The 25,805-nt window shown below is 44.0% G+C and overlaps 1 protein-coding gene across 3 annotated transcripts; it reads right to left on the bottom strand.

Moving 5' to 3' along the window:
• Nucleotides 1–1,857: 1,857 nt before the first annotated feature.
• Nucleotides 1,858–24,762, bottom strand: SERPINB8 (serpin family B member 8). Of its 3 annotated transcripts, none has more exons than XM_070452925.1 (7): nucleotides 24,349–24,762; nucleotides 15,582–15,895; nucleotides 11,490–11,627; nucleotides 9,171–9,288; nucleotides 7,399–7,541; nucleotides 5,649–5,801; nucleotides 1,858–2,380 (listed from the first exon to the last, which is right to left on the bottom strand). In XM_070452925.1, exons 2-7 carry the CDS (start codon nucleotides 15,747–15,749, stop codon nucleotides 1,976–1,978), a joined length of 1,125 nt encoding a protein of 374 aa, XP_070309026.1. In that variant the 5' UTR covers nucleotides 15,750–15,895; nucleotides 24,349–24,762; the 3' UTR covers nucleotides 1,858–1,975. The 3 variants fall into 3 exon arrangements, with proteins under 3 accessions (XP_070309026.1, XP_070309025.1, XP_070309027.1); XM_070452924.1 differs by having other exon boundaries at nucleotides 15,582–15,759; XM_070452926.1 differs by lacking the exons at nucleotides 15,582–15,895; nucleotides 24,349–24,762 and adding an exon at nucleotides 9,950–10,035 and having other exon boundaries at nucleotides 11,490–11,576.
• Nucleotides 24,763–25,805: the final 1,043 nt, after the last annotated feature.

Here is a 25,805-nt window from a genome sequence, read left to right as displayed (position 1 = left end):
CCTTAAGCACTCTTAGACAGAATGTGTTCCAGTCATTTGCCAATTAAAAAAACCAGTCTTGAATGCTGTATTCATGTCCAAATGATAAAGGTAGTGACTTATTAGTAAAACACCATACACTCGCTGTCTCAAAGCTCTGCTGGTCAGAAGTTCAGTGGAGGTCTCTGGGCTAAAACCGAGGTCCCAGCAGAGCTGTACCCCTGTCTCAGCGCTCCCGGCCAGAATGCAGGTCCCTGCCTTCCAGCTTCTCCACCCACACTTGGCTGGGCCCGTTTCCTCCATCCTCAAAAGTCAGCAGCGTCGACTCTCTCTCTGCCTTTCCTCCTTGGTCACATCTCCCTCTGACCTCTAATGTCTATTTTAATTTGCTTTCTTTAATGAATGACACTGAGCATCTTTTCATGTTGTTTACTGACCTTTTCTGTTTCCTCTTCTGTGAATTCTCCATTTCAAGTCTTTGTCAACTTTTCTATTGGGTCATTCGCCATTTTACTTCCTGTTTCTTTCATGGAACTATTTCACATTTTGGAGATTTATCCTCTAGCGGTTCAATCTATTAAATTATTATCTCCTGTTTTGTGCTTATACTTTGATAATTTTATGGCTTTTAAACTTAACCTGTATTTTAATGTAGTTGATTTTGTCCATTGTTTGTCTTACTTTTCTATATATTGATGAAGAAATTCTTTTTCCCTAAAGTCAAAGGATATTCTGCTATATTTTATTGTAAAGCATATAAATTTTCCTTTTACTCATTACTCTGTCAACAGTTGTTTTCTCTTTTTTCCCAATTAATTAATTAGTTAATTAAATTAATTTAGCTGCCTTGATTCTTGGTTGCATTTTGGGCTGCTCTCTCTAGTTGCGTGACTCGTGGTGGGTTTAGCTGCCATACAGCATGTGAGATCTTAGTTCTCCTACCAGAGATTGAACCTGCATTCTCTGCATTCGGAGGCAGATTCTTAACTACAGGACCACCAGGGAAGTCTCGTTTTCTTCTTTTAAATAAGGAAGTTTGCCCAGAACGCTGTACTGGGCTGTCATTTTCTTACTGACCTCTAATACCAGTTCTTTTCTATTTCACATTTTCATACATGCATTAAGTATGCTTCTGGGCTCTTTTTTCTGTACCATTAATTGGTATGTCTACCCAGAGTAAACATCACAGTATATTACCAGTATATTTATAATAAGCTTCACTATCTAGTAGAACCAGAGCTCCTCAACTTGATCTTTTTCTTTAGAATGTATAATATCTTTTTGACCTTTTGCTTATTCATATACCTTTTAAAATAAACTTGTCAAGTTCCATAGAACTTGGAATTTGGATTAGAATTACATCTATAGGACAAGTGGAGGAGAACTGACAATTTTTTAACTCAAGGTCTATTCTTGACATGAAATATGTCCATTTATTTTGGTCATCTTTAATGGCTGTCATAGCACTTTATAACTTTTAGAGTAACAGTCTTACTTAGATTTGTTAATCACTATTCCTGAGAACATTATATTTTTAGTGCAAAAGTAATTACATTTTCTAACTGTTTCTTAAGTGCATAAAATGCAATAAACTCTTGTCCAATAATGATATCATATGCTACTGTAGCAGGCCGTGTCTGACTCTTTGCAACCCCATAGACTGTAGCCCACCAGGCTCCTCTGTCCATGGAAATGTCCAGGCAAGAATACTGGAGTGGATTCCCATTCCCTTCTCCAGGGGATCTTCCCCACCCAGGGATCAAACCTGGGTCTCTTGCATTGGAGGCAGGTTCTTTTCCATGAGAGCCACCAGGAAAGCCCCCAGGCTCTTTATCAACCCATTAAATCCTCTCAACAACTCTATGAGGGGGAGATCGGTTAAGCATAATTGCACTTTATTTCAGCAGTCAAACCACCGCATCAATTTGGCCACCAGAATTTGGAGTAAGACGGAGTGTGCAGAAGCGAGAAGAGAGAAGTACGGCGATCGCGCCTCTTATGGAGAAGAGACCCTGCCACAGAACAAAATGCTGTTGGTTTCCCGGTGCCTGATGAAGAAGAGGAAAGGGTGGTCTGCACAAAATCTCGGCTCCATTCTGCAGCACCGGGAGTTCCTGACCACGGCAGTGGCCCCGGCTGCCTCTGTGCCCTCCTCGTTGACCTCCACGAAGCACTTGTGTGCAACCTTGGACATGGGCACATTCTTCTTAGCTGACATTCCGGAAAAGTCTGCCTTGGCTTCCTCGAAAGCATCAGTCATTCCTAAACTTCGAAGAAAAGCCTCCAAGTCATAACTTGCCTCCAGCTTTAATCTGGGAAGAAAAACTTGAACTTTCTCCTCAGTTAGCTTTTCTGGACTCGTCCAGGTTCTGAATTTCTCATATGTAAGTGCTTTTTCCACCTGAAATAATGAAGAGTTAAGTCTTAGAAGCTAGACGATAGCCCGGTACCCACCCATCTATGGGCTCATTAACTCCTCCCCCTCATGACCTGTGACTTGATGCTGAGTTCTGTTCCAGGATAATCTACAGGGTATTTCCTCTTATAAACACACCAAGATTTTGCCTCTATTTCTTGCATTTTCCCAGTTTTATGGATACAAGAGAACAACAGCTAGGAAACACCTGAGACAAGGATAGGGTTTTATTTTGAACTATCTGTACCAAATTCATGTCAAGTTGGTTTTTTAGTTTAGGAAATTCTCATAACCAATTTAGTGTATTTATGATGATGATACCACTTTAATGGCAGAAAATGAAGAGGAACTAAAGAGATTCTTGATAAAGGTGAAAAAGGAGAGTGAAAAAGCTGGCTTAAAACTCAGCATTCAAAAACTAAGATCAAGGCATCCAGTGCTATCATTTCATGGCAAATAGATGGGGAAAACAGTGTCAGATTTCATTTTCTTGGGCTCCAAAATCAATGTGGACAATGGCTACAATCACAGACTTAAAAGACGCTTGCTCCTTGAAAGAGGAGCTGTGATCAACCTAGACAGTGTTTTAAAAAGCAGAGACATCACTTTGCCAACAAAGTCCATATAGTCAAAGCTATGGCTTTTCCAGTAGTCATGTATGGATGTGAGAATTGGACTGTTAAGAAGGCTGAGCGCCAAAGAACTGACGCTTTTGAACTCTAGTGCTGGAGAGAACTCTTGAGAGTTCCTTGGACTGCAATGAGATCAAACCAGTCAATCCTAGAGAAAATTAACCCTGAATATTCATTGGAAGGACTGATGCTGAAAGTGAAGCTCCAATACTCTGGTCACCTGATGTGAAGAGCTGACTCATTGGAAAAGACCCTAATGCAGGGAAAAATTGAGGGCAAGAGAATAAGGGGGGGACAGAGGATAAGATGATTGGATGGCATCACTGACTTGATGGACATGAGTTTTAACAAACTCAGGGAGATAATGAAGGACAGGGAAGCCTGGCGTGCTGCAGTTCATGGGATTGCAAGAGTTATACATGAGTTAGCAACTGAACAACATCAAATGCAATACAGTACCGTGAGTTTGAGAAACTGTTGATCAAAGAGAGAAAAGCATGACTCAGAACTTGGCTGAATGAAAGAGGGAGAACTCAGCGATCCTGGGGGAGGAGGGCAGGATGGGAAATTCCACAGGACTGTTGCTTCTAGCATCCTGTGTTTGCCCTCTGCCTGTTCTGGGGGTAGCTTTAAATCCTCCCAGACCCAGCCCTCCATTCTTGTTTATTAACAAGGAAAATATATGGAAGAGCATCTTCTCTCCACCAGCAGAAGTCCAGGTGAGAGCTCCTCTCCAGCGACAGATGTTTGGATGTCAGTTCTGTTCCTAGACTCTCCTAATTTTCTATTTTTGGGGGGTGGGGGACTTTTGAAAAAGTTGAAGTGTATGTGATACACAACATTGTGTAAATTTGACGTGTCCATGTTAGTGCCATACATTTATATGTTGAAATATAATTGCCATTATAGTAATAATTAATACCTCTATTTTATAACTATCATTTATTTTTTACTTAATTTGTTTATTTTTAACTGGAGGATAATTGCCTTATAATGCAGTGCTGGTTTCTGCCATTCATCGACATGAATCAGCCATAGGAGTGTGTGTGTGTGTATACGTCCCTGCCTACTGAACGTCCCTCCCACCTCCCACCCTGTCCTAACCCTGCAAGTTGGCACAGAGCACCGGGTTTGAGCTCTCTGCATCATAGAGCAAATTCCCGTGGCTACCTACTTTACCTGCAATGTGTGTGTTTCCATGCTACTCTCTCAATTCATCCCCCTCTCTCCTACCCCCGCTGTGTCCATTGGTCTGATCTCTATTTCTGCACCTAATTTTCTTAAAGTTGCCATGACAGATCTCTTCCTTGCCTTATGCCAGGAGGTTCCTGATTCCATAGAGAAGCCAAGGAAATCAGGCAGACCCTACCCTCTCGGGTGGGCTGGCGTGCACCGGTGTGCTGGAGCTAGCTTGCATCTTCTGCAAAAGTCAACTGGTAAACCCTCGGGAGCCTAAACTTGGCCATGGCGCAGATATTTACAGCACAGGAATCAGTAAACGTTATAAATGAGGGCTTCCCCGACACCCCAGGAGCCAGATAACCAGCACACTGTCACTCTTGCACCTCCCACCCTATAAATTTACTTTCCCCCAACCTGAACCCTCTTTGCCTGTCATGGGAAAATGTCCTTTTCCTCCTGTCTAAGAAAAATTCCTCACGTGTACTTTAGACCCTTGCTCCTCAAAACTGGTCTATGACCAACAGCATCTGTATCACTTGGAATCTTGTCAGAAAGGCAAAATTTCCGGCCATAATCCCCCTAAATCAGAATCTGCATTTTAACAGGATCCCATTAGATTAATATGCACATTAATGTTTGAGGAACACTGCTCAGAGCCATCTTTTATCTTTTTCCTGTTCTTTTGTTCAGTAATTACTGGGCTCTCAACTAGCCCCTCCCTTCAGAATAAATAATAATGTTCTTATTTTTGGAACTCTCTTCTTCTTGGCTTCATCAGAATTTGTTTTTCCAGCAAGTCCACTCCTAGGTGTACACTCAATGGAAATGCATACACATGTTTGCCAAAAGTCATGCAGTGGTGTTCATTTAGCACTCCTTAGAACAACCCTCTGGAGAAAGAAATGGCAACCCACTCCAGTATTCTTGCCTGGAGAATTCTATGGACAGAAGAGCCAGGTAGGCTACAGTCCATGGGGTTGCAAAGAGTCGAACACAACTGAGCGACTATCACTCACTTACTCACTTAGCACAACTCTAAATTGTAAATGCCTCTAATGCAATCAGTGGATGCACTTTTAAAAATGAGCTCAGGCTACTTAGGACTGCCACGGGGAAGGACTGGGGGAAGGAACAGTTGGGGGATTGGGGTGGACATGTATACACTGCTACATTTAAAACGGACAGCCAGCAAGGACCTAATGTAGAGCACAGGGAACTCTGCACAAAGGTATATGGCAGCTGGATGGGAGGGGAGGCTGGGGAAGAATGGATGCATGTATATATATATGCATATATGGCCGAGGCCCTTCACTGTTCACTGAAATTATCACCGCATTGTTAATCAGCACTATCCCAATACAGAATAAAAAGTTATTAAAAAAAAAACAACATGCGCAGGGTGGATCTGTAGACACTCAAACTCAGCATCAAGGGCTTACCACAGCAAGATCCGTGTCCTCATCAGGCAGAAGGATGAGCATGCTCAGCTTGGCCCCCACGTAGGGCAGCTCCAGGACCTGGGCCGGCACCTCCTCCACGTGCCCCATTTTAAACTTGGCTTGCTTGAACATCATCTGTACTGTCTTCTTCTCCTGATAAAAATAGGAAACTAAAATCAAATCACGGAAAAATGAGCACAGGGTACTAAAAACTGGTATGTCTAATTCACAGAACCCTTGTTGTTCAGTCACTAAGTCACGTCTGACTCTTTACAACCCCATGGACTGTAGCCCACCAGGCTCCTCTGTCCATGGGATTCTCCAGGCAAGAGTACTGGAGTGGGTTGCCATTTCCTTCTCCAAGAGATACTCCTGACCCAGAGGTCGGTCCCATATCTCCTGCATTGCAGGCGGATTCTTTACCACTGAGCTACTAGGGAAGCCCACGGAACATAACATATAGGTACATATAATTATTATTTCTGTGCATTTATGCTGATTGATGCAAAATCTTCATTAGTACATACTAGTGTTGAGTAATAATATTCCATTGTCCCAGCAGATCAAGTCCTACCACGTGGGAGAGAAAAAATTGATGAATAGAGACATAAAACTCTCTATATTATTCTCAGAAGAAATTGTGTTTTTTTCTCTTTTTAAAAGATAAGTAGAGAAGCACTCGCAGGGACCTTTTAATTAAAAATTTATTTCTCGAAGTTAAGAGGAAAATTAACTAATACTCAAGGCTTTGCACTGGAAGATTTATTTAGAAAAGGTATATAGGCCAGAGGGAGTTACACTTTTACTCTGAAAAGTTGCTCAATTATATAATTAGCGCTATGGCCTTGCTTTTCTTGGAGGGAAAACCTTGATGAGATGTCCAGAGCCCACCATTTTAAAACACTGCAACAAATATATTCTGGGCATGTAAACTTTTGTGCAATATGTTATTATCAAGTGGATAGAGGTCAAATTCCAAGCTGAGAGTTATTGACCTCAGCCCTTATCATATTCAAAAGTGAATGGAGATAAGTTTTTTAAAGTTAGGCATAGAAGTCTAAAAATCAAATACACAGCATGATGACTATAGTTAATAATACTGTGGATTAATAATATAATAATATGGAATGCTGGACATTCGCTAAGAGGGAAGATTTCAGGTGCTGTCATCAAGAAAATATATGGTAACTATGTGAGCAAATGATATTTTAATAAGCTTCACTGCAGTAATCATTTCACTGTGTATCTCAAATCCTCATCTTGTACATCTTAAATATGTAAAATTTTTAATTTTTAAAAAAGATCCAAAAATAAATAAAAACAAAGCTGTCCTGAACATTTGCTAGCATTTTTTTTCTTGTATTCCGAATTGTACAGCCATGAATTCTAAGGCAATAAATAGTCATAGTTGTCATTGACAATTGCGAGAAAAAGTCTAAATACACTCAGTGATAGGATAATACAAACGTAACTCGAAGGCTTAGAAGAAATTTTCTTTCAATCCAAATAACATGACCAGAGACAGAAGATCGATTTGACCAAGGATCCAAAAACAAGAAGATCAATATAACAATTATTTTGGTATTTCTCTTTCCCATTCCAATAAGAGATATACAGGGAACATGAAATTCATTCAGAAATAAATTAAGAATCAAGACAGTGTGAAATAAATAATTCTTTCCATTCCTTGACAATCTTCCCAGCATATTACTTTAGAAAGTAGCAATATGTCTGCAAAATGTTCTCCTACCTGATTAGTCTTAAAGAGCATTCCCCTGGTGTGCTTTCTGTCAAATTGCTCATTCCACTTGCCTTTGAAATAGATGGCATTCACCAGGACCAGCTTAATCAGAGGACCGACTGTCCCAGCCCCCAGTATCTCTGATATCTTACCTGTAAAGAACATGTAGAAAGTTACTGCTATTGGGGGAGAATAAACTTTTCTTTTACAAAAGGTCTCTCTCTCAATATTGAAAAAAGGCTGGAATTCTGCCGTCTGGCTGCCTGAGGACTCAGGGAAATGGTGTTTCATGCGGCGCACACATCAGTGTAGTGGGAATCACAATAAACTGTGGAGAATTCTGAAGGAGATGGGAGTACCAGACCACCTGGCCTGCCTCTTGAGAAACCTGTATGCAGGTCAGGAAGCAACAGTTAGAACTGGACATGGAACAACAGACTGGTTCCCAATATGAAAAGGAGTACATCAAGGCTGTATATTGTCACCCTGCTTATTTAATTTATATGCAGAATACATCATGAGAAATACTGGGCTGGATGAAGCACAAGCTGGAATCAGGATTGCCGGGAGAAATATCAATAACCTCAGATATGAAGATGACACCACCCTTATGGCAGAAAGTGTAGAAGAACTAAAGAGCCTCTTGAGGAAAGTGAAAGAGGAGAATGAAAAAGTTGGGCTAAAGCTCAACATTCAGAAAACTAAGATCATGGCATCTGGTCCCATCACTTCATGGGAAATAGATGGGGAAACAGTGGAAACAGTGGATGACTTTATTTTTCTGAGCTCCAAAATCACTGCAGATGATGACTGCAGCCATGAAATTAAAAGACACTTAAACCTTGGAAGGAAAGTTATGACCAACCTAGACAGCATATTAAAAAGCAGAGACATTACTTTGCCAACAAAGGTCCGTCTAGTCAAGGCTATGGTTTTTCCAGTGGTCATGTACGGATGTGAGAGTTGGACTATAAAGAAAGCTGAGCACCGAAGAATTGATGCTTTTGAACTGTGGTGTTGGAGAAGACTCTTGAGAGTTCCTTGGACTGCAAGGAGATCCAATCAGTCCATCCTAAAGGAGATCGGTCCTGGGTGTTCATTGGAAAGACTGATGTTGAAGTTGAAACTCTAATACTTTGGCCACCTGATGTGAAGAACTGACTCATTTGAAAAGACCCTGATGCTGAGAAAGATTGAGGGCAGGAGGAGAAGGGGACGACAGAGGATGAGATGGTTGGATGGCATCACCGACTCGATGGACATGGGTTTGGGTAGACTCTGGGAGTTGGTGATGGACAGGGATGCCTAGTGTGCTGTGGTTCATGGGGCCACAAGGAGTTAGACACAACTGAGTGACCGAACTGAACTGAACTTGAAGCAGAGACTAACACTAGGTTTAAGCATTTTTCAGAAATCACCACTTCATAAGCCCAAGAAAAATGGCAGATTGGCATCGGGGCTTCCCCTGATGGCTCAGACAATAAAGAATCTGCCCACAATGCAGGAGATCCAGGTTCAATCCCTGGGTTGGGAAGATTCCCTTGGAGAAAGGAATGGCTACTCGCTCCAGTATTCTTGCCTGGAGAATCCCATAGACAGAGGAGCCTGGCAGGCTACAGTCCATGTTAGAATGATATTATCTGCTTCAAAACCCAGCAAACACGCACATGCAGGCTACTGGAAACAGGGTCAGAGTGGTCACACCGAGGAGGTCGCATCCGGGCAGTCTTGGCTCTGTCTCCCTTTATAACACCACCTCTCCTGAAATGACAACCGCTCACCTTCCGTCTTCTCCATCACCCAGTCATTTATGTGTTTCCTGCTTTTTTCAGTGTCTTCAGCAAAGGACAGCTCCTCCAGGTCAGCCTGATAGAACTTCTGGCAGGATTCTTTAAAAGCCTACAAATGCAGAATACCAAGTGTGGCCATATTCTACTTGGTAAAATTTCCTAAAAGTGTGAAAACATGTTTTCTTAACATGTTTCTGGCATAAATGCTTGCACAGGGCAATCTGTACTTTAAAACTCATTTGTGCAATTAATCAAAATGTACAGACCCCTGGCACTGTGCCAGGTGCGGGACCCCAGGGTAAAGACAGGACTCTGGACCTGAGGTGGCTCACAGTCTGCAGAGAGAGAAACATATATACACAGAAAGTTGCAAGATGTTTCAAGAATATGGACAGCGGCAGCTATGCACGAAACAGCCTGCGAACTTTCCTGTCAAATGCTTAAACTCCATGTTGACCTTCTGTTTGATTTTATCTCCTCCACTATGTGGTCTAACCATGTTTTACTCATTTCTGTAAGACCAGAACTGACCAGAGTGTCCTAAACATCCTTATGGAATGATTGGAAGGCTTCAACTAGACTATCAAAAAATCCTGCAGGTCTTCTAGGAGTGGAATCATGTGTGTGTGTGTGTGTGTGTGTGTGTGTGTGTGTGTGTGCGTGCAGGGAATTAGGGAAAAAAGTAGCAAAGGATAAGCCACGAAATGTAAGTTGGGGTCAAATCAGGAAGGGCATTACATGCAACACATTAAAATCCACAGATAACTCACCTCACGAAAACTTGTTTTCTGATATAATGTGCCTGGCAATTGGCTCCCATCCTCCGCCCATCTCCTGTCCTCAAACATTTTAGTTTCTACGGAGGAAAGAAGATGCAGAGAGAAGAAGAACCCAAGCGACCATGAAAAGTGGAGAATGATCCCCTGTGTCCTCAATATTCCCTAATTACAATATTCAAAAATCTGCCTGATATTCAAAAATGAACATCCATTAACCAGGAGATTCTTGGAATGACAAGTACTTATCCTGGAAAGCCTAACTAGCTGAAGGACTCAGAGTCATCTCCAAGGACACTGAAGCCCAGAGCAGGCATCTTCACTGGGCAGCACCCACCAGCAGCCAGGACAAGGTTTATTTGAGTCTTACATAATAATCCTTGGAACTGCCAACTGCTAAAATGGCCAGACTTACCCTGATCATTTCAGTAATCTTAAAATAACATCCCTCTGTGTATTATAGAGCACAATTTTTTGGATCTCACTTATTGAATAATGGCAGACTTTTACTGGACTAGGGAACGTTGGAATTATACACTGCAGTAAATAGGAAATACTCAGATTCAAAATCTTATTTTTTAGGGACCGATTTTAATTTTAGAAAGACTATTCTATCATTTGCCGACAAAGGTCCGTCTAGTCAAAGCCATGGTTTTTCCAGTAGTCATCTATGAATGTGAGAGTTGGACTATACAGAAATCTGAGCACTGAAGAATTGATGCTTTTGAACTGAGAAAACTCTTGAGAGTCACTTGGACAGCAAGGAGATCCAACTAGTCCATCCTAAAGGAAATAAGTCCTGAATATTCATTGGAAAGACTGATGCTGAAGTTGAATACTTTGGCCACCTGATGCGAAGAACTGACTCATTTGAAAAGACCCTGATGCTGGGAAAGATTGAAGGCAGGGGGAGAAGGGGATGACAGAGGATGAGATGGTTGGATGGTATCACCAACTTGATGGACATGGGTTTGGGTGGACTCTGGGAGTTGGTGATGGACAGGGAGGCCTAGCGTGCTGCAGTCCATGGGGTTGCAAATAGCCGGACACGACCGAGCGACTGAATTGAATTGAATTCTATCAGTGGTGTGCAAGGACCAGGCTGGACTTGGAGAGATCAGTTAGAGAACAATTAAAATAACAGTGTAGGTGTGAAAGCCTGGACATAGGCAATGATGATGGTGATTCAGAAGGGGGGACAAATTTAAGAGACTTTGCTTGGTCAGCTCCACAGAAACTGCCCAGTAAAGATGAGACAGGGGTTAGGGGTTGTGGTCATTGAGATGGGGGTGAGGGAAAGGCAGGTGTGGGTGCAGGAAGATGGACAAATTAAAATTGACATCTGGGAGTATGATTTATCAGAAACAGTCATTTTTTAAAGGGCACAGTTCAGAGGCAACCATAAAATTCTCAATTACAGAAGTATAATTCTAAGCACATTTTTAAGGCAGCACAACTATACTTTATTTCTGTTCTTCCACAATTTCTGTTTTATTTTCAGTGTCTTTTTCATCGATGTGGGAGCACTACTTACTGGCAGGAAATCACATGTCTTTTCCCCAAAGAGTCTGTTGGCAGTTCTGAGCAGGCACTGCGGGCCGGACGTGCTGACTTCCCTGAGGAGTGACTGGAAACCTCGGTGGACATCTCCACCTTCATTCAGACAAAGTGCCTGGTGATAGAATACAAGAACACTGACTTTTAACATGCCATTTTCTCCCTTAGAGAGCTCTTCCCAAACAAATTTCTGCACTGAAAATAACAAAGGGTCCTATTTTAAAAGGAGTTTGGTTTGACCATCTAGCACAGAGTTTCTCGACCTGGAAATATAGACTTTTGGGGCCACAAAGCTGGGGGCTCAGCGGTAAAGAAACTACCTGCCAATGCAGAAGAAATAGGAGAGGTGGGTTTGATCCTCGGGTTGGGAAGATCCCTTGGAGGAGAAAATGGCAGCCCACTCCAGTATTCTTGCCTGGGAAATCCCATGGACAGAAAGCCCAAGGCGGGATACAGTCCATGGGGTCTCAAGAGTTGGACCGGATTAGCAACTAAACCACCACCCCCACTTTGCTGTGAGGCCGTCCTGCACACACTAGAATATTCAGCTGCGTTTCTGGCCTCTGTCCGCTAGATGTCAGCAGCAGCTCTCGGGTATGACACCCAGCACAGTCCAGACCTTGTCTCCGGTCCCGGGAAAGCCGATCGCCGCGGGGTGGGCAGCCCCGCTCTAGCAGGTTTATCTGTGCCGGGAAACTCCGGAGGGAGACTGGATAAAACCAACCGGCATATGGAATGGCCTCTAGGATACAAGAAGGAGCAGAAACAGACATGGAAATGTTTCATCGGGAATTCCACAGAAGTCCTCCAGTCTAGACTGGATTTAAATGTCAAATCGGAGTGAGAACTAAGGCTGTTCCCTTATCTCCGAACAACCCCAGCCCAAAGCCTCCCTCCTCCAGGGCGCTGAAAGAAACAGCCACCAGGGACTCAACTGTGGCTGGGGACGGATTCTGAGGAGGGGCCCTGCACCCTGACATTCATGGAAACATGATGCGTATGTGAGTTTTCTGGGACGCTTTCACCAGGGAGTCTACTTCCCTAAAGCAATGCCACTGCTCCCCTGGTGCATGCGTGTGTGCTGAGTCACTTCAGTCGTGTCCGACTCTTGGCGACCCCATGGGCTGTAGCCCACCAGGCTCCCTTGTCCATGGGATTCCCCAAGGTGGGGGGTGGCCATTTCCTTCTCCAGGGGATCTTCCTGACCCAGGGATTGAACCCAGTCTCCTACATCTCCTGCCTTGGCAGGCTGATTCTTACCCACTGAGCCACCTGGAAAGCCCACTTCACTGATGGCTAAGGTCATATATAAACCATGTCAGGTCAATCAGATTATATATTGATTGATTGATTATATACACACACATATATATGTATATAAATATATAAATGCCTGAGCTCTTTCTATATATTATATATATAGATTATAACCTAAAAATTCCAGAAGATAGAAGTCCCCATTTGTGCTGCGCTTTTTCCACTTATGCATAACCTTATACTAGAAACAACACATTAAACAAAAAGTTCATTTACAGAGTTGCATTTCCATTTGAGATATAACATTAGCAAAAGTTTAAAATAGAACAAAGTTGAAATTCTTGGCTTTCTTGTGGAATAGAACTGTAGTTTCCTTTGCTCATCAAGGGAAACATAGCAAACACCCTCTTCCAAAAACACAAGAGAAGACTTTACACATGGACATCACCATGGAGAAACTCTATACAGTCTGCAAAAACAAGACTGAGAGCTGACTGTGGCTCAAACCATGAACTCCTTATTGCCAAACTCAGACTTAAACTGAAGAAAGTAGGGAAAACCACTAGACCATTCAGGTATGACCTAAATCAGATCCCTTACGATTATACAGTGGAAGTGAGAAATAGATTCAAGAGGTTAGATCTGATAGAGTGCCTGATGAACTATGGACAGAGGTTCGGGACACTGTATAGAAGAGAGGGATTAAGACCATCCCCAAGAAAAAGAAATGCAAAAAAGCAAAATGGCTGCCTGAGGAGGCCTTACAAATAGCTGTGAAAAAAAGAGAAGCAAAAAGCAAAAGACAAAAGGAAAGATATACCCATTTGAAAGCAGAGTTCCAAAGAATAGCAAGGAGAGATAAGAAAGCCTTCCTCAGTGATCAGTACAAAGAAATAAAGGAAAACAACAGAATGGGAAAGACTAGAGATCTCTTCAAGAAAATTAGAGATACCAAGGGAACATTTCATGCAAAGATGGGCACAATAAAGGACATAAATGGTATGGACCTAAGAGAAGCAGAAGATATTAAGAAGAGGTGGCAAGAATACACAGAAGAACTGTACAAAAAAGATCTTCATGACCCAGATAATCACGATGGTATGGTCACTCACCTAGAGCCAGACATCCTGGAATGTGAAGTCAAGTGGGCCTTAGAAAGCATCACTATGAACAAAGCTAGTGGAGGTGATGGAATTCCAGTTGAGTTATTTCAAATCCTAAAAGATGATGCTGTGAAAGTGCTGCACTCAATATGCGGCAAATTTAGAAAACTCAGCAGTGGCCACAGGACTGGAAAAGGTCAGTTTTCATTCTAGTCCCAAAGAATGGCAGTGCTAAAGAATGTTCAAACTACTGCACAGTTGCACTCATCTCACACACTAGTAAAGTAATGCTCAAAATTCTCCAAGCCAGGATTCAATCGTACATGAACCTTGAACTTCCAAATGTTCAACCTAGATTTAGAAAAGGGAGAGGAACCAGAGATCAAATTGCCAACATCTGTTGGATTATCAAAAAAGCAAGAGTGTTCCAGAAAAACATCTACTTCTGCCTTATTGACTATGCCAAAGCCTTTGACTATGTGGATCACAACAAACTGTGGAAAGTTCTTCAAGAGATGGGAATACCAGACCACCTGACCTGCCTTCTGAGAAATCTGTATGCAGGTCAGGAAGCAAAAGTTAGAACTGGACAGGGAACATTAGACTGGTTCCAAATAGGAAAAGAAGTACATCAAGGCTGTATATTGTCACCCTGCGTATTTAACTTACATGCAAGAGTACATCATGAGAAATGCTGGCTGTAAGACGCACAAGCTGGAATCAAGATTGCCAGGAGAAATATCAATAACCTCAAATATGCAGATGACACCACCCTTATGTCAGAAAGCGAAGAAAAACTAAACAGCCTCTTGATGAAAGTGAAAGAGGAGGGTGAAAAAGTTGGCTTAAAACTCAACATTCAGAAAACTAAGATCATGGCATCTGGTCCCATCACTTCATGGGAAATAGATGGGGAAATAGTGACAGACTTTATTTTTCTGGGCTCCAAAATCACTGCAGATGGTGACTGCAGCCATGAAATTAAAAGACGCTTACTCCTTGGAAGGAAAGTTACGACCAACCTAGGCAGCATATTAAAAAGCAGAGACATTACTCTGCCAACAAAGGTCCATCTATTCAAGACTATGGTTTTTCTAGTAATCATGTACAGATGTGAGATTTGGACTATAAAGAAAACTGAATACTGAAGAATTGTTGCTTTTGAACTGTGGTGTTGGAGGAGAGTGTTGAGAGTCCCTTGGACAGCAAGGAGATCCAACCAGTCCACCCTAAAGGAAATCAGTCCTGAATATTCATTGGATGCTGAAGCTGAAACTCCAATACTTTGGCCACTTAATGGGAAGGACTGACTCATTTGAAAAGACCCTGATCCTGGGAAAGATTGAAGGCGGGAAGAGAAGGGGATGACAGAGGATGAGAGGGTTGGATAGCATCACCGACTCAATGGACATGAGTTTGAGTAAACTCTGGGAGTTGGTGATGGACAGGGAGGCCCAACATGCTGCAAAGAGTTGGACAAGACCGAGCAACTGAACTGAACTTGCTAATCAAAGATGCAGGAAACAACACTCAGTGTCTCCCATGAACACTAGGAGATATCTCTCACACAATTCTCCTTTCCACTTTCAGGTCTGCATTCTTCCCATCACTTCAGTGCCCCTCGCCCCTCCCAGCCTCACTGGCATCCATCAGCCAGTGGGAGGCATGAACAGAACAGCCCTGAGAAAGCACAGAGGAAGCCCACATACCTGGGACATTTGGGCTGCCGTGTTCCCCTTGGCCCCCATTAAGACCATGGTCAGGACGGAGGAGAGGCTCAGCGGAGAGAAGAACACGTTTTGCAAGTGGTCCTCTTCACCCAACATTTTTAGTAAGTTGATGGCAAAAGTGCCATTTGCTTTGCAGAGAGCATCCATCGGAGGAGGTCTGTATCAAAAGCCAAACATGAGCAAGTCAGCCACGCCTGCCACTAGTCACCTGCTCATTCATGCCCCATCTGTGAAACTGGGTGTGGTCAGAAGAGTAGCTGCTCCCTCAGACATGTGCGTCGAATCCCGGAAACCTGTGGGTGAGATTGAATTCAGGACCTTGAGATGGAGAGAATGACCTGGATCACTGGATGAGCTCAGTGTAATCACAGGCTTCTTATAAGAGGACCGCAAGGGACTTCCCTGGTGGTCCAGCAGTTAAGCTCTGTGCTCCCAATGCAGGGGGTTCAGGTTCAATCCCAGGTCAGAGAACAAGATCCCATGTGCCCAAACTAAGACTCGGCACAGCCAAATAAACCAACATTAAAAAAAAAAAAAAAAGGCAGGAGGGTCAGAGGCAGAGAAGGAAGTATGAGGATGGAAGCAAAGATCAGGATGACGTTGGGTCAGAAACCAAAGAATGCAGGCAGCCTCTCAGAGCTGCAAAATGCAAGGAACTGGACTCTGACCTAGAGCCTCCAGAGAAAAAAAAGTAGCTCTGCCACCTCTTACGGACCTCTAACCTCCAGAAGTGTAAGATAAATCCCCTTATTACTGATCATTCTCCCTCAGTTTGGTGTCTCTGGCATAATCTTTAAGCAACGTTCTACGAGTTAATAATTTTCTGTAAATAAAAATGTCATTTACATACATACATCTTCTTACATAGTTGCCTATGTAGTTCAATTCAGTTCATTCACTCAGTCATGTCCGACTCTTTTTGACCCCATGGACTGCAGCATGCCAGGCTTCCCTGTCCATCACCAACTCCCAGAGTTTACTCAAACTCATGCCCATTGAGTCGGTGATGCCATCCAACCATCTCATCCTCTGTCGTCCCCTTCTCCTCCTGCCCCCAATCCTTCCCAGCATCAGGGTCTTTTCAAATGAGTCATCTCTTCGCCTGAGGTGGCCAAAGTATTGGAGTTTCAGCTTCAGCATGAGTCCCTCCAATGAACACCCAGGACCTATCTCCTTCAGGATGCACTGGTTGGATCTCCTTGCAGTCCAAGGGACTCTCAAGGGTCTTCTCCAACACCACAGTTTGAAAGCATCAATGCTTTGGCGCTCAGCTTTCTTTATAGTCCAACTCTCACATCCATATATGACTACTGGAAAAACCACAGCTTTAACTAGACGGACCTTTGTTGGCAAAGTAATGTCTCTGCTTTTTAATATGCTGTCTAGGTTGGTCATAGTTTTTCTTCCAAGGAGCAAGTGTCTTTTGATTTCAAGACTGCAGTCACCATCTGCAGTGATTTTGGAGGCCCCAAAAATAGTCTGACACTGTTTCCACTGTTTCTCCATCTATTTCTCAAAAAGTGATGGGACCAGATGCCATGATGTTATTTTTCTGAATGTTGTTTTAAGCCTATTTTTTCACTCTCCTCTTTCACTTTCATCAAGAGGCCGTTTAGTTCTTCTTCACCTTCTGCCATAAGGGTGGTGTCATCTGCATATCTGAGGTCATTGATATATTTCTCCTGGAAATCTTGATTCCAGCTTGTGCTTCATCTAGCCCAGCATTTCTCATGATGTACTCTGCATATACGTTAAATAAGCAGGGTGAAAACACACAGCTTTGACGTACTCCTATTTGGAACCAATCTGTTTACTCCATGTCCAGTTCTAACTTTTGCTTCCGGACCTGCATACAGATTTCTCAGGAGGCAGGCCAGGTGGTCTGGCATTCCCATCTCTTTAAGAATTTTTCAGAGTTTGTTGTGGTCCACACAGTCAAAGGCTTTAGCACAATTGTATGTGTAATAACCCTACAATTGTAGCATTCTGTTCCTTTTCATTCATCATTATAGCACATTTTCCTTCATTAAGACTATCTGTAAATATGTTTTCCCTTTCCCCACCAACCCCCAGACTCTGTTGCTATTGTTGTTTCTCTGTTGGTTTTAACCACAGGCACAGAAGATTGAGTCAACCGTCTTGCTCAGTTCATGGGCTTTAAAAAGGCCTCCTCCCTCCATCCTAATTCCAATCCCATATTATGTCACATGAAAACAACCAGAAACAGACTTCCCTGGTGGTCCAGTGGTTAAGATTCCATCTTCCAATGCAGGAGGTGTGGGTTTGGTCCCTGGTCTCAGACCTAGGGTTCCACATGCTGTGGGGTGCAGTCAAAATTTTTTTAAAAAGAAAGAAAAAAACCCCACCATTTTCCACTGGTGGTGTTGAAATTGGACTGAGAGCTGTGAAAGGGGTCCCCGGGAATGCAGATGGAATATGAAGCCCAGATCTCAAGTCATCAGGTGGGCAGTTTGAATCAGGCACTCATTATGGATCCAGGCTTGACCTTCCCCCAGCTTAACTAAAACAAGATTCTTCCTGCCTCTGATCCCTGACGTCCCTTTCCTTAAAGATCTTACTTGAGGCAATTGGTCATTATAAGTTTTTTCTCTGCTTCTTGGCAGCTAAACATTTTGAAAAGCCTCTTTCCTATTTTACAACCCTAGACGCTCTTTCTCAAGCCCCTAGAAGCCAGCCCTTTAAAATATAATCATCATCAAAAATATATATATATGATCATCAAGGAAGATGGTCTCCATGGGACAATCCGAGAAAAACATCAGCAGACACCTTGCTGCCAGTTGCGAGAAGTTTTTGCAGCTTATTAGCATAATTTTAGAAAAAAATTATAAACCTTGCATTTATTTCTATTAAACCTTCTCGAAACCTCGGCTCCTAGTCAGTAAATTACTAAAACTCCTCAGTTTCCCTGAGTCTCTGTTGCTGTTACAGTTGAGAGCATTTTGGCAAATAAAAGGACAAATCATCACCCATAATCCCATGATCCTATAAGCTCATCTTTTCTATTATGTGATCCTTTTTAAAAATGTATATGTATCTTTATAACTCAAAAATTGTAAAGTGACACAAGAACAATATGTTCCAGTTTGAAAAACTAGCAAACAAGCAAAATCAAAAGTCCTGGAAGCTCTACCTAGAGATAAGCGTCATCATGCCTTTGTTCATTTTTATAAGCAGATGGGTCACCCTCAGCTCTTTTATCTTTCAGTCTCCCAGTGGACTGACCCGGCTTCCTGAAACCATCTAGAAAGTGAATCTCATTAGGTCTTGGAGGGGGTGTGGCAGAAGGGGAAAGTGAAGGGTGTGCGGGGGAAGGGCAACATTTCAACCTGAGCCTCCTCACTGTTGAATGTTTCCTTTGAAGCTTCTAAGAAATTTTTTCAAGAGATGTCTTTGGCTTAAAAGAAACAAAAGCATGGTAGGGAAAAAAAAGTGTGACAATCACCTGGTAAGTATAAAACCGTCCCATCCAGTACAGATTCCTTAAAGTTTGGCAGGAAAAAAAGTAATAAAATGTCATCCAAGAAAATATAACAGTGCTCTATAGTTAATATACTTAAGAGAGGGACAAAATGTTGTTTTTCTTTGCCCTCACTTCAGTAAGCCTCTCCGGAGACTTCAGCTGCAAGGTTCAAACATGAGGGCTGCAGGAGTTGGAAGGCTGAAGTACCTGCAGTGGGCAAGTCCCACCACAGAGCAGGACCCAGCCTGCCTCCTCGCCACTTCTGGACACAAAACAAAAACTTAGGAGCCAGGAAACTGTTATTCACTCAGTCGTGTCTGACTCTTTGTGACCCCATGGACTATATCCACCAGGCTCCTCTGTCCATGGAATTCTCAAGACAAGAATACTGGAGAGGGTAGCTATTCCCTTCTCCAGGAGATCTTCCTGACCCAGGGATCGAACCGGGGTCTTCTGCATTGCAGGCAGATTCTTTACCAGCTGACTCACCAGGGAAGCCAAGAGGGATATTGAAACTTGATAGCACTGCACCTACCAGAAAGTGGCACCAAAGAGATTCAAAGAAGGAGAGAATTGGGTATCTGGAGATGAAAGACAGGAATAAATTTGGATTGGATTTTACAGGAGCATAGAAGCTTTGGACTGTGGACCAAAAGAGAAAAATGTACAACATGACATTACGTTGTGAGTTAAGTGTTACTCAGGATCTTACTGAGGACTATAGTAAGGGAGATAGGCTCTCTGACATAGCTCCGAGGAGGCAGGCGGAAAAGCATGATTTGGGCTACAGAATGAGTCATTCAGCTCAGTAAAAGGTCACTGCTAGTCACGAGGACCAGAGAGCAAAGCTAGTGATTTTAGTGCTTTGTGATATAGTGGAAGATGCAAGAATCTCAGCTTATTAATTTTTTTTCCAGTGAAATCTCTAAGGAACCTGTTTTCCCAAAGTACAGACTGGCTTATCATAAGCCATGAAAAACATGGCTTATGTTTTTCATTCTGAATTCTGTTCAGGGTGCATTGTCAGCCAGTGACTGCAGCAGCTAAACACTTGATCCTTGTAGAACTGGATGGTGAGCAACATTCTTTGTGTTACTGGAGCCAGGGTGAGGCTGGCATAAGCTTATGCAGGTGAGTGGGTGTGCACTCAGAGTGTGTGTGTGTGTGTGTGTGTGTGGTTGTCCAAACTGCACAGGCAAAGGAATGAACTGGAATATCACATTAATTCCCTCTTTACATTTTAACTGCTCTTAATTGTAAACGTATATTTCAGGTTTCTCTCACATTTCCCCTTTCTTCATCGCATCTCCTAGCCTCCATTCCTTTTCAACATCAGGGTGCTAGTCAGCATCTGAGTATTTTCCATCATCATGTCCCCCAAGCACTGAAACACCGTTGCACACACTCACACGCACCTCTCAGATGTGTCCCAGCTCACACCGGTGAAAAGATTTTACTTCCAGCCAACAAAACGGATTGGCATTAAACTCGTTTTCCTTCTACAGGTGAACAAGGTCAGGACAATTAAATACTGTCCTCCAGTCTCAGAAGAAACTAGCAGATTCAACCACAAAAGCAAGCCTTCTGCTTCCAAAGAGATGTCTCTCAGTATCTGTGAGGGATTGGTTCCAGGAGCCCCGTGATACCAAAATCCAAAAATGCTCAAGTCCCTTCTATGAAATGGTGTAGTATTTGCATACAAACCACACACAACATCTTGTCTACTTTAAATCATCTCTAGATTAGTTATAATCCCTCACACAATGTAAAATGCTACGTAAATAGTTGCCAGAGGGTGCAATTTCAAGTTTGGCTTTTGGGAACTTCCTGGATTTTTTTTTCTTTTTCAAACATTTGGAGTCTCTTGTGGGTTCTGCGGAAGCAGAACCTCTGATAGAGAGGGGGACTGACTGTATTCAGCATCATTTCCTCCTGGGGCAGAATGCCTGCCACCTCCCTGCTTCATCTGCTTCGGTTGTGTTGACTCTTTGCGACCCCGTGGACTATACATTCCCTGGAATTCTCCAGGCCAGAATACTGGAGTGGGTAGCCGTTCTCTTCTCCAGGGGATCTTCCCCGCCCAGGGATCGAACCTGGGTCTCTGGCATTGCAGGCAGACTCTTTACCATCTGAGCCACCAGGGAAGCCCAAAAATCTGGAGTCAGATGTGCTACCATTGCCCCATGAGGTCACAAAAAACAGACGCCCAAACAGGGTCATGAACCCTGGATCCTCAGATTAAAAGTCTGATGCTTTCAGACTGAACTATCCAGGCATACATACATCCAACCCATACATACATCCAAAAGTGAATTTGTTCAAAGAGTGTTTATGTCGAACTTTCCTTATAAGATTTTGGAGGATTAAAAAAAAAAAAAGTAAGAAAACAAAGGCCATAATTCCTGACTGTGAAGAGGAAAAGTTAAAATTTTACGTAACTTCCTGCTCCTTCTGCCTCTGTAACTCAGCTTGCTCCATGCAAAGTCTGGATCACGCAGGTCACGTGGTCTCAGGAAGTGGGGACTTACAATACTAAGAACTGGAGCTTATCTCACTTGTCCTTGTCCTGCTCTTTTCAGCTGTCCGGCCCCTGCAAACTCATCATGCATCATGCCTGTCTCTCATGGTCAGGCATCCCCCTCCCCATCTTGACCACAGTTCCTGCATGTGTGAAACCCCTTAGTTTAAACCACCCTATTAACAGCTAGTGTTGCCCACTTTAGTCTGTCTATAAAAACTGTAATCCCTTGTTCAGGGCTCAGAGCTTGGAGTGTCCTCAGTCCTCTAGGTCCACCAGCATAATAAACCTGATTCTCCAACTCTCCGAGTGCAGTGCTTGGTTTCTAGAGTACTGGTTTCTGCAAAAACTGGGAGCTCCCACCCTTGGGAAGATACACACACATAAATGCCTGGTTTCAAGCCGGCCTTGTACTCTGAACCAGGATAAACAACAAAGTGCTAAGGAAGCCGACAGTAAAGCAGAAAGAAATCTCTTCAGAAGCCCAGGAGAAGGGGAGCAGTAAGTTGGTTCTCAAAGACTGGCAGGAGCTCTGGAAGGCAGAGTGTCAGGGCAGGCAGGTGCATGGAATGGACAGGAAGCGCATGGTCTGCCTGGGGTCCAGGGAGTGGGTGAGTGCAGCTTCCTACCAGAGACAGCGCCTAAGACAGGAAGGAGGCGCCCCATACAGCAGGTTGAGAGTCTGGGACTTGAGCTATGATCTAGGAAGCCAGGCACTGTTTTCAAACAAAAGATTTATATGTATTTTAGAAAAATATTGTGGCTCATGGTTTGGTGTAGGAAAAAACCCAAAATACTGGGGACCCCTGCTATTGACTAGCGACTCCCCAACGCAGAGGAAATGTCTTCACTAGAGAGTGGAAGATGGAACAGCCAGGCTGGGGGGCTGATCACCTGAGGATAAGGAGGACCTAGTCCCAGGCAGAGGCTCTTAGCTAATCCAGGGGAAGGTGGGACACCATCCACAGGAAGTTATATGAGTCAACTTGGAATGGGGAAGGTGCTCATTCCATTTGAGATGAGTGGAACACACCATTTCAAGAGATCCTGTAACAATGACAGCCTGGGGGTGTTTGTCAACATAGGGAGGGGATTTAAGATGAGTTGAAGGTCTAGAGGAAGAGACTAACAGCCCTATCTGCAGCCACATTTCAGGAACCTCGAAATTAGAATGTACAAGTGGAGGCCAAAGAGGGAAAAAAAAAAGAAAAGAAAAAAATCCACCCTGTTCTGGGGAATTTCCAATTTTGCAGGTAGTGAGAGGAAAAGCCAAGAGACTGGGACCCAGCAATCCTGATGTCCGGGGAGAACTGGACATGAGTGAGGGACCAGGGAAGTGGGGAGGGTGGAGGAGGACAGGAAGGTAGCACCCCAGGCTGGCCCGGGGAGCCGTGGGGGGTGACAGTTCGAACCTCAAATCGCTCAGCAGAGTTAGTGGGACAAGAACCAGGGGGCTGGGGGTATGGGGAGTGCGCAATCCACACTGTGACCGCTGAGGAGGGGGAGACGGGGAGGAAGCTGTTTATTTCACGTGAGAGAGAGTGGGCTTCCCTGGCAGCTCAGCTGGTAAAGAATCCGCCTGCAATACAACGGGAGGCCTGGGTCCGGAACATCCCCTGGAGGAGGGGATGGCAACCCCTCCAGCATTCCAGCGCGGAGAATCCCAAGGACACAGGAGCCTGGCGGGGTAGATCCCATGGGGTCGCAAGGAGTCGGACATGACTGAGCGACCTAAGCGCAGCGGAACACAGAGGAGCCCCCGAATAAGAACAGATGGAAAGATGTTAAAGACAAAAAAAAAAAAAAAAAAAAGGAAGAAATATGGAAAGACAGAAGGGAGATAAAGAAGGGAGGGACAGAGGGGAAGAGGAACCCAGAGAAGAATGTGGAGGAGGGGAGGGGAGCGGGGCTGGTTACACCCAATAAGCTGGGGGCCGGCACGGATCTGGAGGTAGCATGGACCAGGCACCTCCCTGAGCTCACCGGAGGTTTCACTCCTCACCTGGAGTTTTCCCGGCCAGGCTGCGGTGGGCGCCACAGACCTCCCGCTGCGCCCCGTCCCGCCCCCCAACTCCCCCTCCCACTCCCCCTCCCTCCGCTCCCCAGCCCCTCCCCCTGCCCCTCCCCCTCCCCCCACCCCTACCCTGTTAGAAGTATCGCAGACTTTAGAACAATACATGGTCTGTTAACCTCCTTTTTCCCCCCCGGGAAAACAAAACTATTAATGGAAAAGCAGTATAGTAATTAAAGAGCTTACGGGCTTCCCTCCACCCTCTTCCCTTTCCCCTCTCCCTTACCCGCCCACCCCACCCCTCTCCCGCTGCCAGGGCTCCGGCCCGTCCTCCTCCCAGAACCGCAGCCGCGACGGGGCTCCCGGCCGCGCCCTCCCTGCCGGCAAATCGCAGCGCAGTGGAGTCACCTGGCCCGTGTCGCCCCCACTCCGGCGACCACCCTGTGACCCAAGGCGGGTCTGCACTCCAGAGCTCGGGCCTCCTAGTCCCATCCTTGGAGACTCACCCTTGAGGCCCCAACCACGCGGGCCGAGATCCCGACCCCAGCCCCGCGGCTCTCCTGCCCGGACACCCCCGCGGGCCTCGCCCCGGTCCTCTCCACCTCCCTGTTCTGACCCGCGTTGCCGCCGGCCTCCCGCCGTCCCTAATCTCTCCACTGGAGCTCCAGGCTGGAGGCGGCCGCCGGGGGACCCGGAGGGCTCGGGAGCACCCCCCTCCCCCAAGACCGGGTACCTGGGAGATTACTGCGGCGGCGGCGGCTCTTCCAGCTCCGTGGATGTTTCACGTCCGCTTTGAGTTCGGGCCAGGCTTCCGGCGGTGACTCAGAACTCGGGGAGATGGCCCGGCCTGTGCAGCGGCTGGACCGTGGGCGGGGGCTGAGCCTCTCGTGTATCTCCCTGCCCGGGCCGGGAGCCGACGGATTGGCGGTGGAGGCTAGCGCCTGGTCCTCCAAGACTGATTGCAGAAGGCCTCGCCTGTTAAGGAATGGGTTTGCTTTCCTGGGTTAACTTGCCACAGCTTTAAGACTTCCCTGGTGGTTCAGATGGTAATGCGTCTGCCTACAATGCCACAATGCCAGAGACCCGGGTTAATCCCTGGGCTGGGAAGATCTGGAGACGGAAATGGCAACTCACTCCAGTATTCTTGCCTGGGAAATCCCGTGGACGGAGGAGCCTGGTGGGCTATAGTCCATGGGGTCACAAAGAGACAGACACAACTGAAATTATTTGTTTTAGTTTAACTAATTTAAAACTAGTTTATTAACTAATAAACTCATTTAATAGCTAATGTATTAAATGAGTTTATTAACACAGTACACAATCCTTCAAAAACAATCTGAGATAAAATAAAATGTCTATAGTCACACCAGTATGAAACTAGTAGCTATAAATCACGGAAAAAAAGAAAGAAAAGTAAAGAAAAGAAAATCCTATCTTAAGAGTAATAACTTTTTATTTATTTATTTTTTTTTTATTAGTTGGAGGCTAATTACTTTACATCATTACAGTAGTTTTTGTTATACATTGATATAGTAATAACTTTTTAAATAGTGATTTTGAAGCTGCTTTTTCTCTTGATATTTAAAATTTTAAAACAATAAATATATATGTATATACACATGCATTACATATATAGGATAAAAAGCAATGTTTGATTTTTTAAATAACATGTTTGTTTAAAGCACATGCTTTTGCTACTTTGAAGTTTTCTAGATCCAAGTATTGCTATCAAAGACACATATGTAAATGATGTGCATTAAGTGACAATGTTTTCAGGTCAGGAAGTTGCATTTTCTAAAAAAGGGCTTATAATGATGTAACTCTAATAGTTTAATATTCACACTTGGTCTTATTTTTACCATCCTCTCCAACTTCACAAATTTTATGACTATCTAGAAATCTTTCTAAACACTAGTAGGGCAGTGGAAGCAGAAATATAAACAATCAGGCACACATGAAAATTAGGCACAGGGCAAAGACAGACCAGTATTGCATGTGAATTGCTCAGAAATATGGTCTGACCAAAATCAGGCTTAAGAGATATTTAACTGATGAACAACTTAAATAATAACTTGAAGATTCACTGATACAGACTCTATCTTCTGAAGAGTGTTTACTTGATAAAAAATGTTCTTTAAAAAATGTTTTAGACTTTGTTTAATGTTTTTAGATGTATGTCTAAGGCTTGCT

This window comes from Odocoileus virginianus, chromosome 22 (genome assembly GCF_023699985.2).
Source record: "Odocoileus virginianus isolate 20LAN1187 ecotype Illinois chromosome 22, Ovbor_1.2, whole genome shotgun sequence".
NCBI classification, from domain to species: domain Eukaryota; kingdom Metazoa; phylum Chordata; class Mammalia; order Artiodactyla; family Cervidae; genus Odocoileus; species Odocoileus virginianus.
This window is presented reverse-complemented; position numbering and strand designations above follow the sequence as displayed.

What these genes read in the sequence shown, in the direction of transcription:
- SERPINB8 (XM_070452925.1), bottom strand. Translation starts at nt 15,749, where the DNA reads ATGGATGCTCTCTGCAAAGCAAATGGCACTTTTGCCATCAACTTACTA. An exon ending in CGGCAGCCCAAATGTCCCAG is followed by an intron (nt 11,628 to 15,581) that starts GTATGTGGGCTT and finishes TTCTATCACCAG; the next exon opens with GCACTTTGTCTGAATGAAGG. An exon ending in GGTGATGGAGAAGACGGAAG is followed by an intron (nt 7,542 to 9,170) that starts GTGAGCGGTTGT and finishes TGTTCTTTACAG; the next exon opens with GTAAGATATCAGAGATACTG.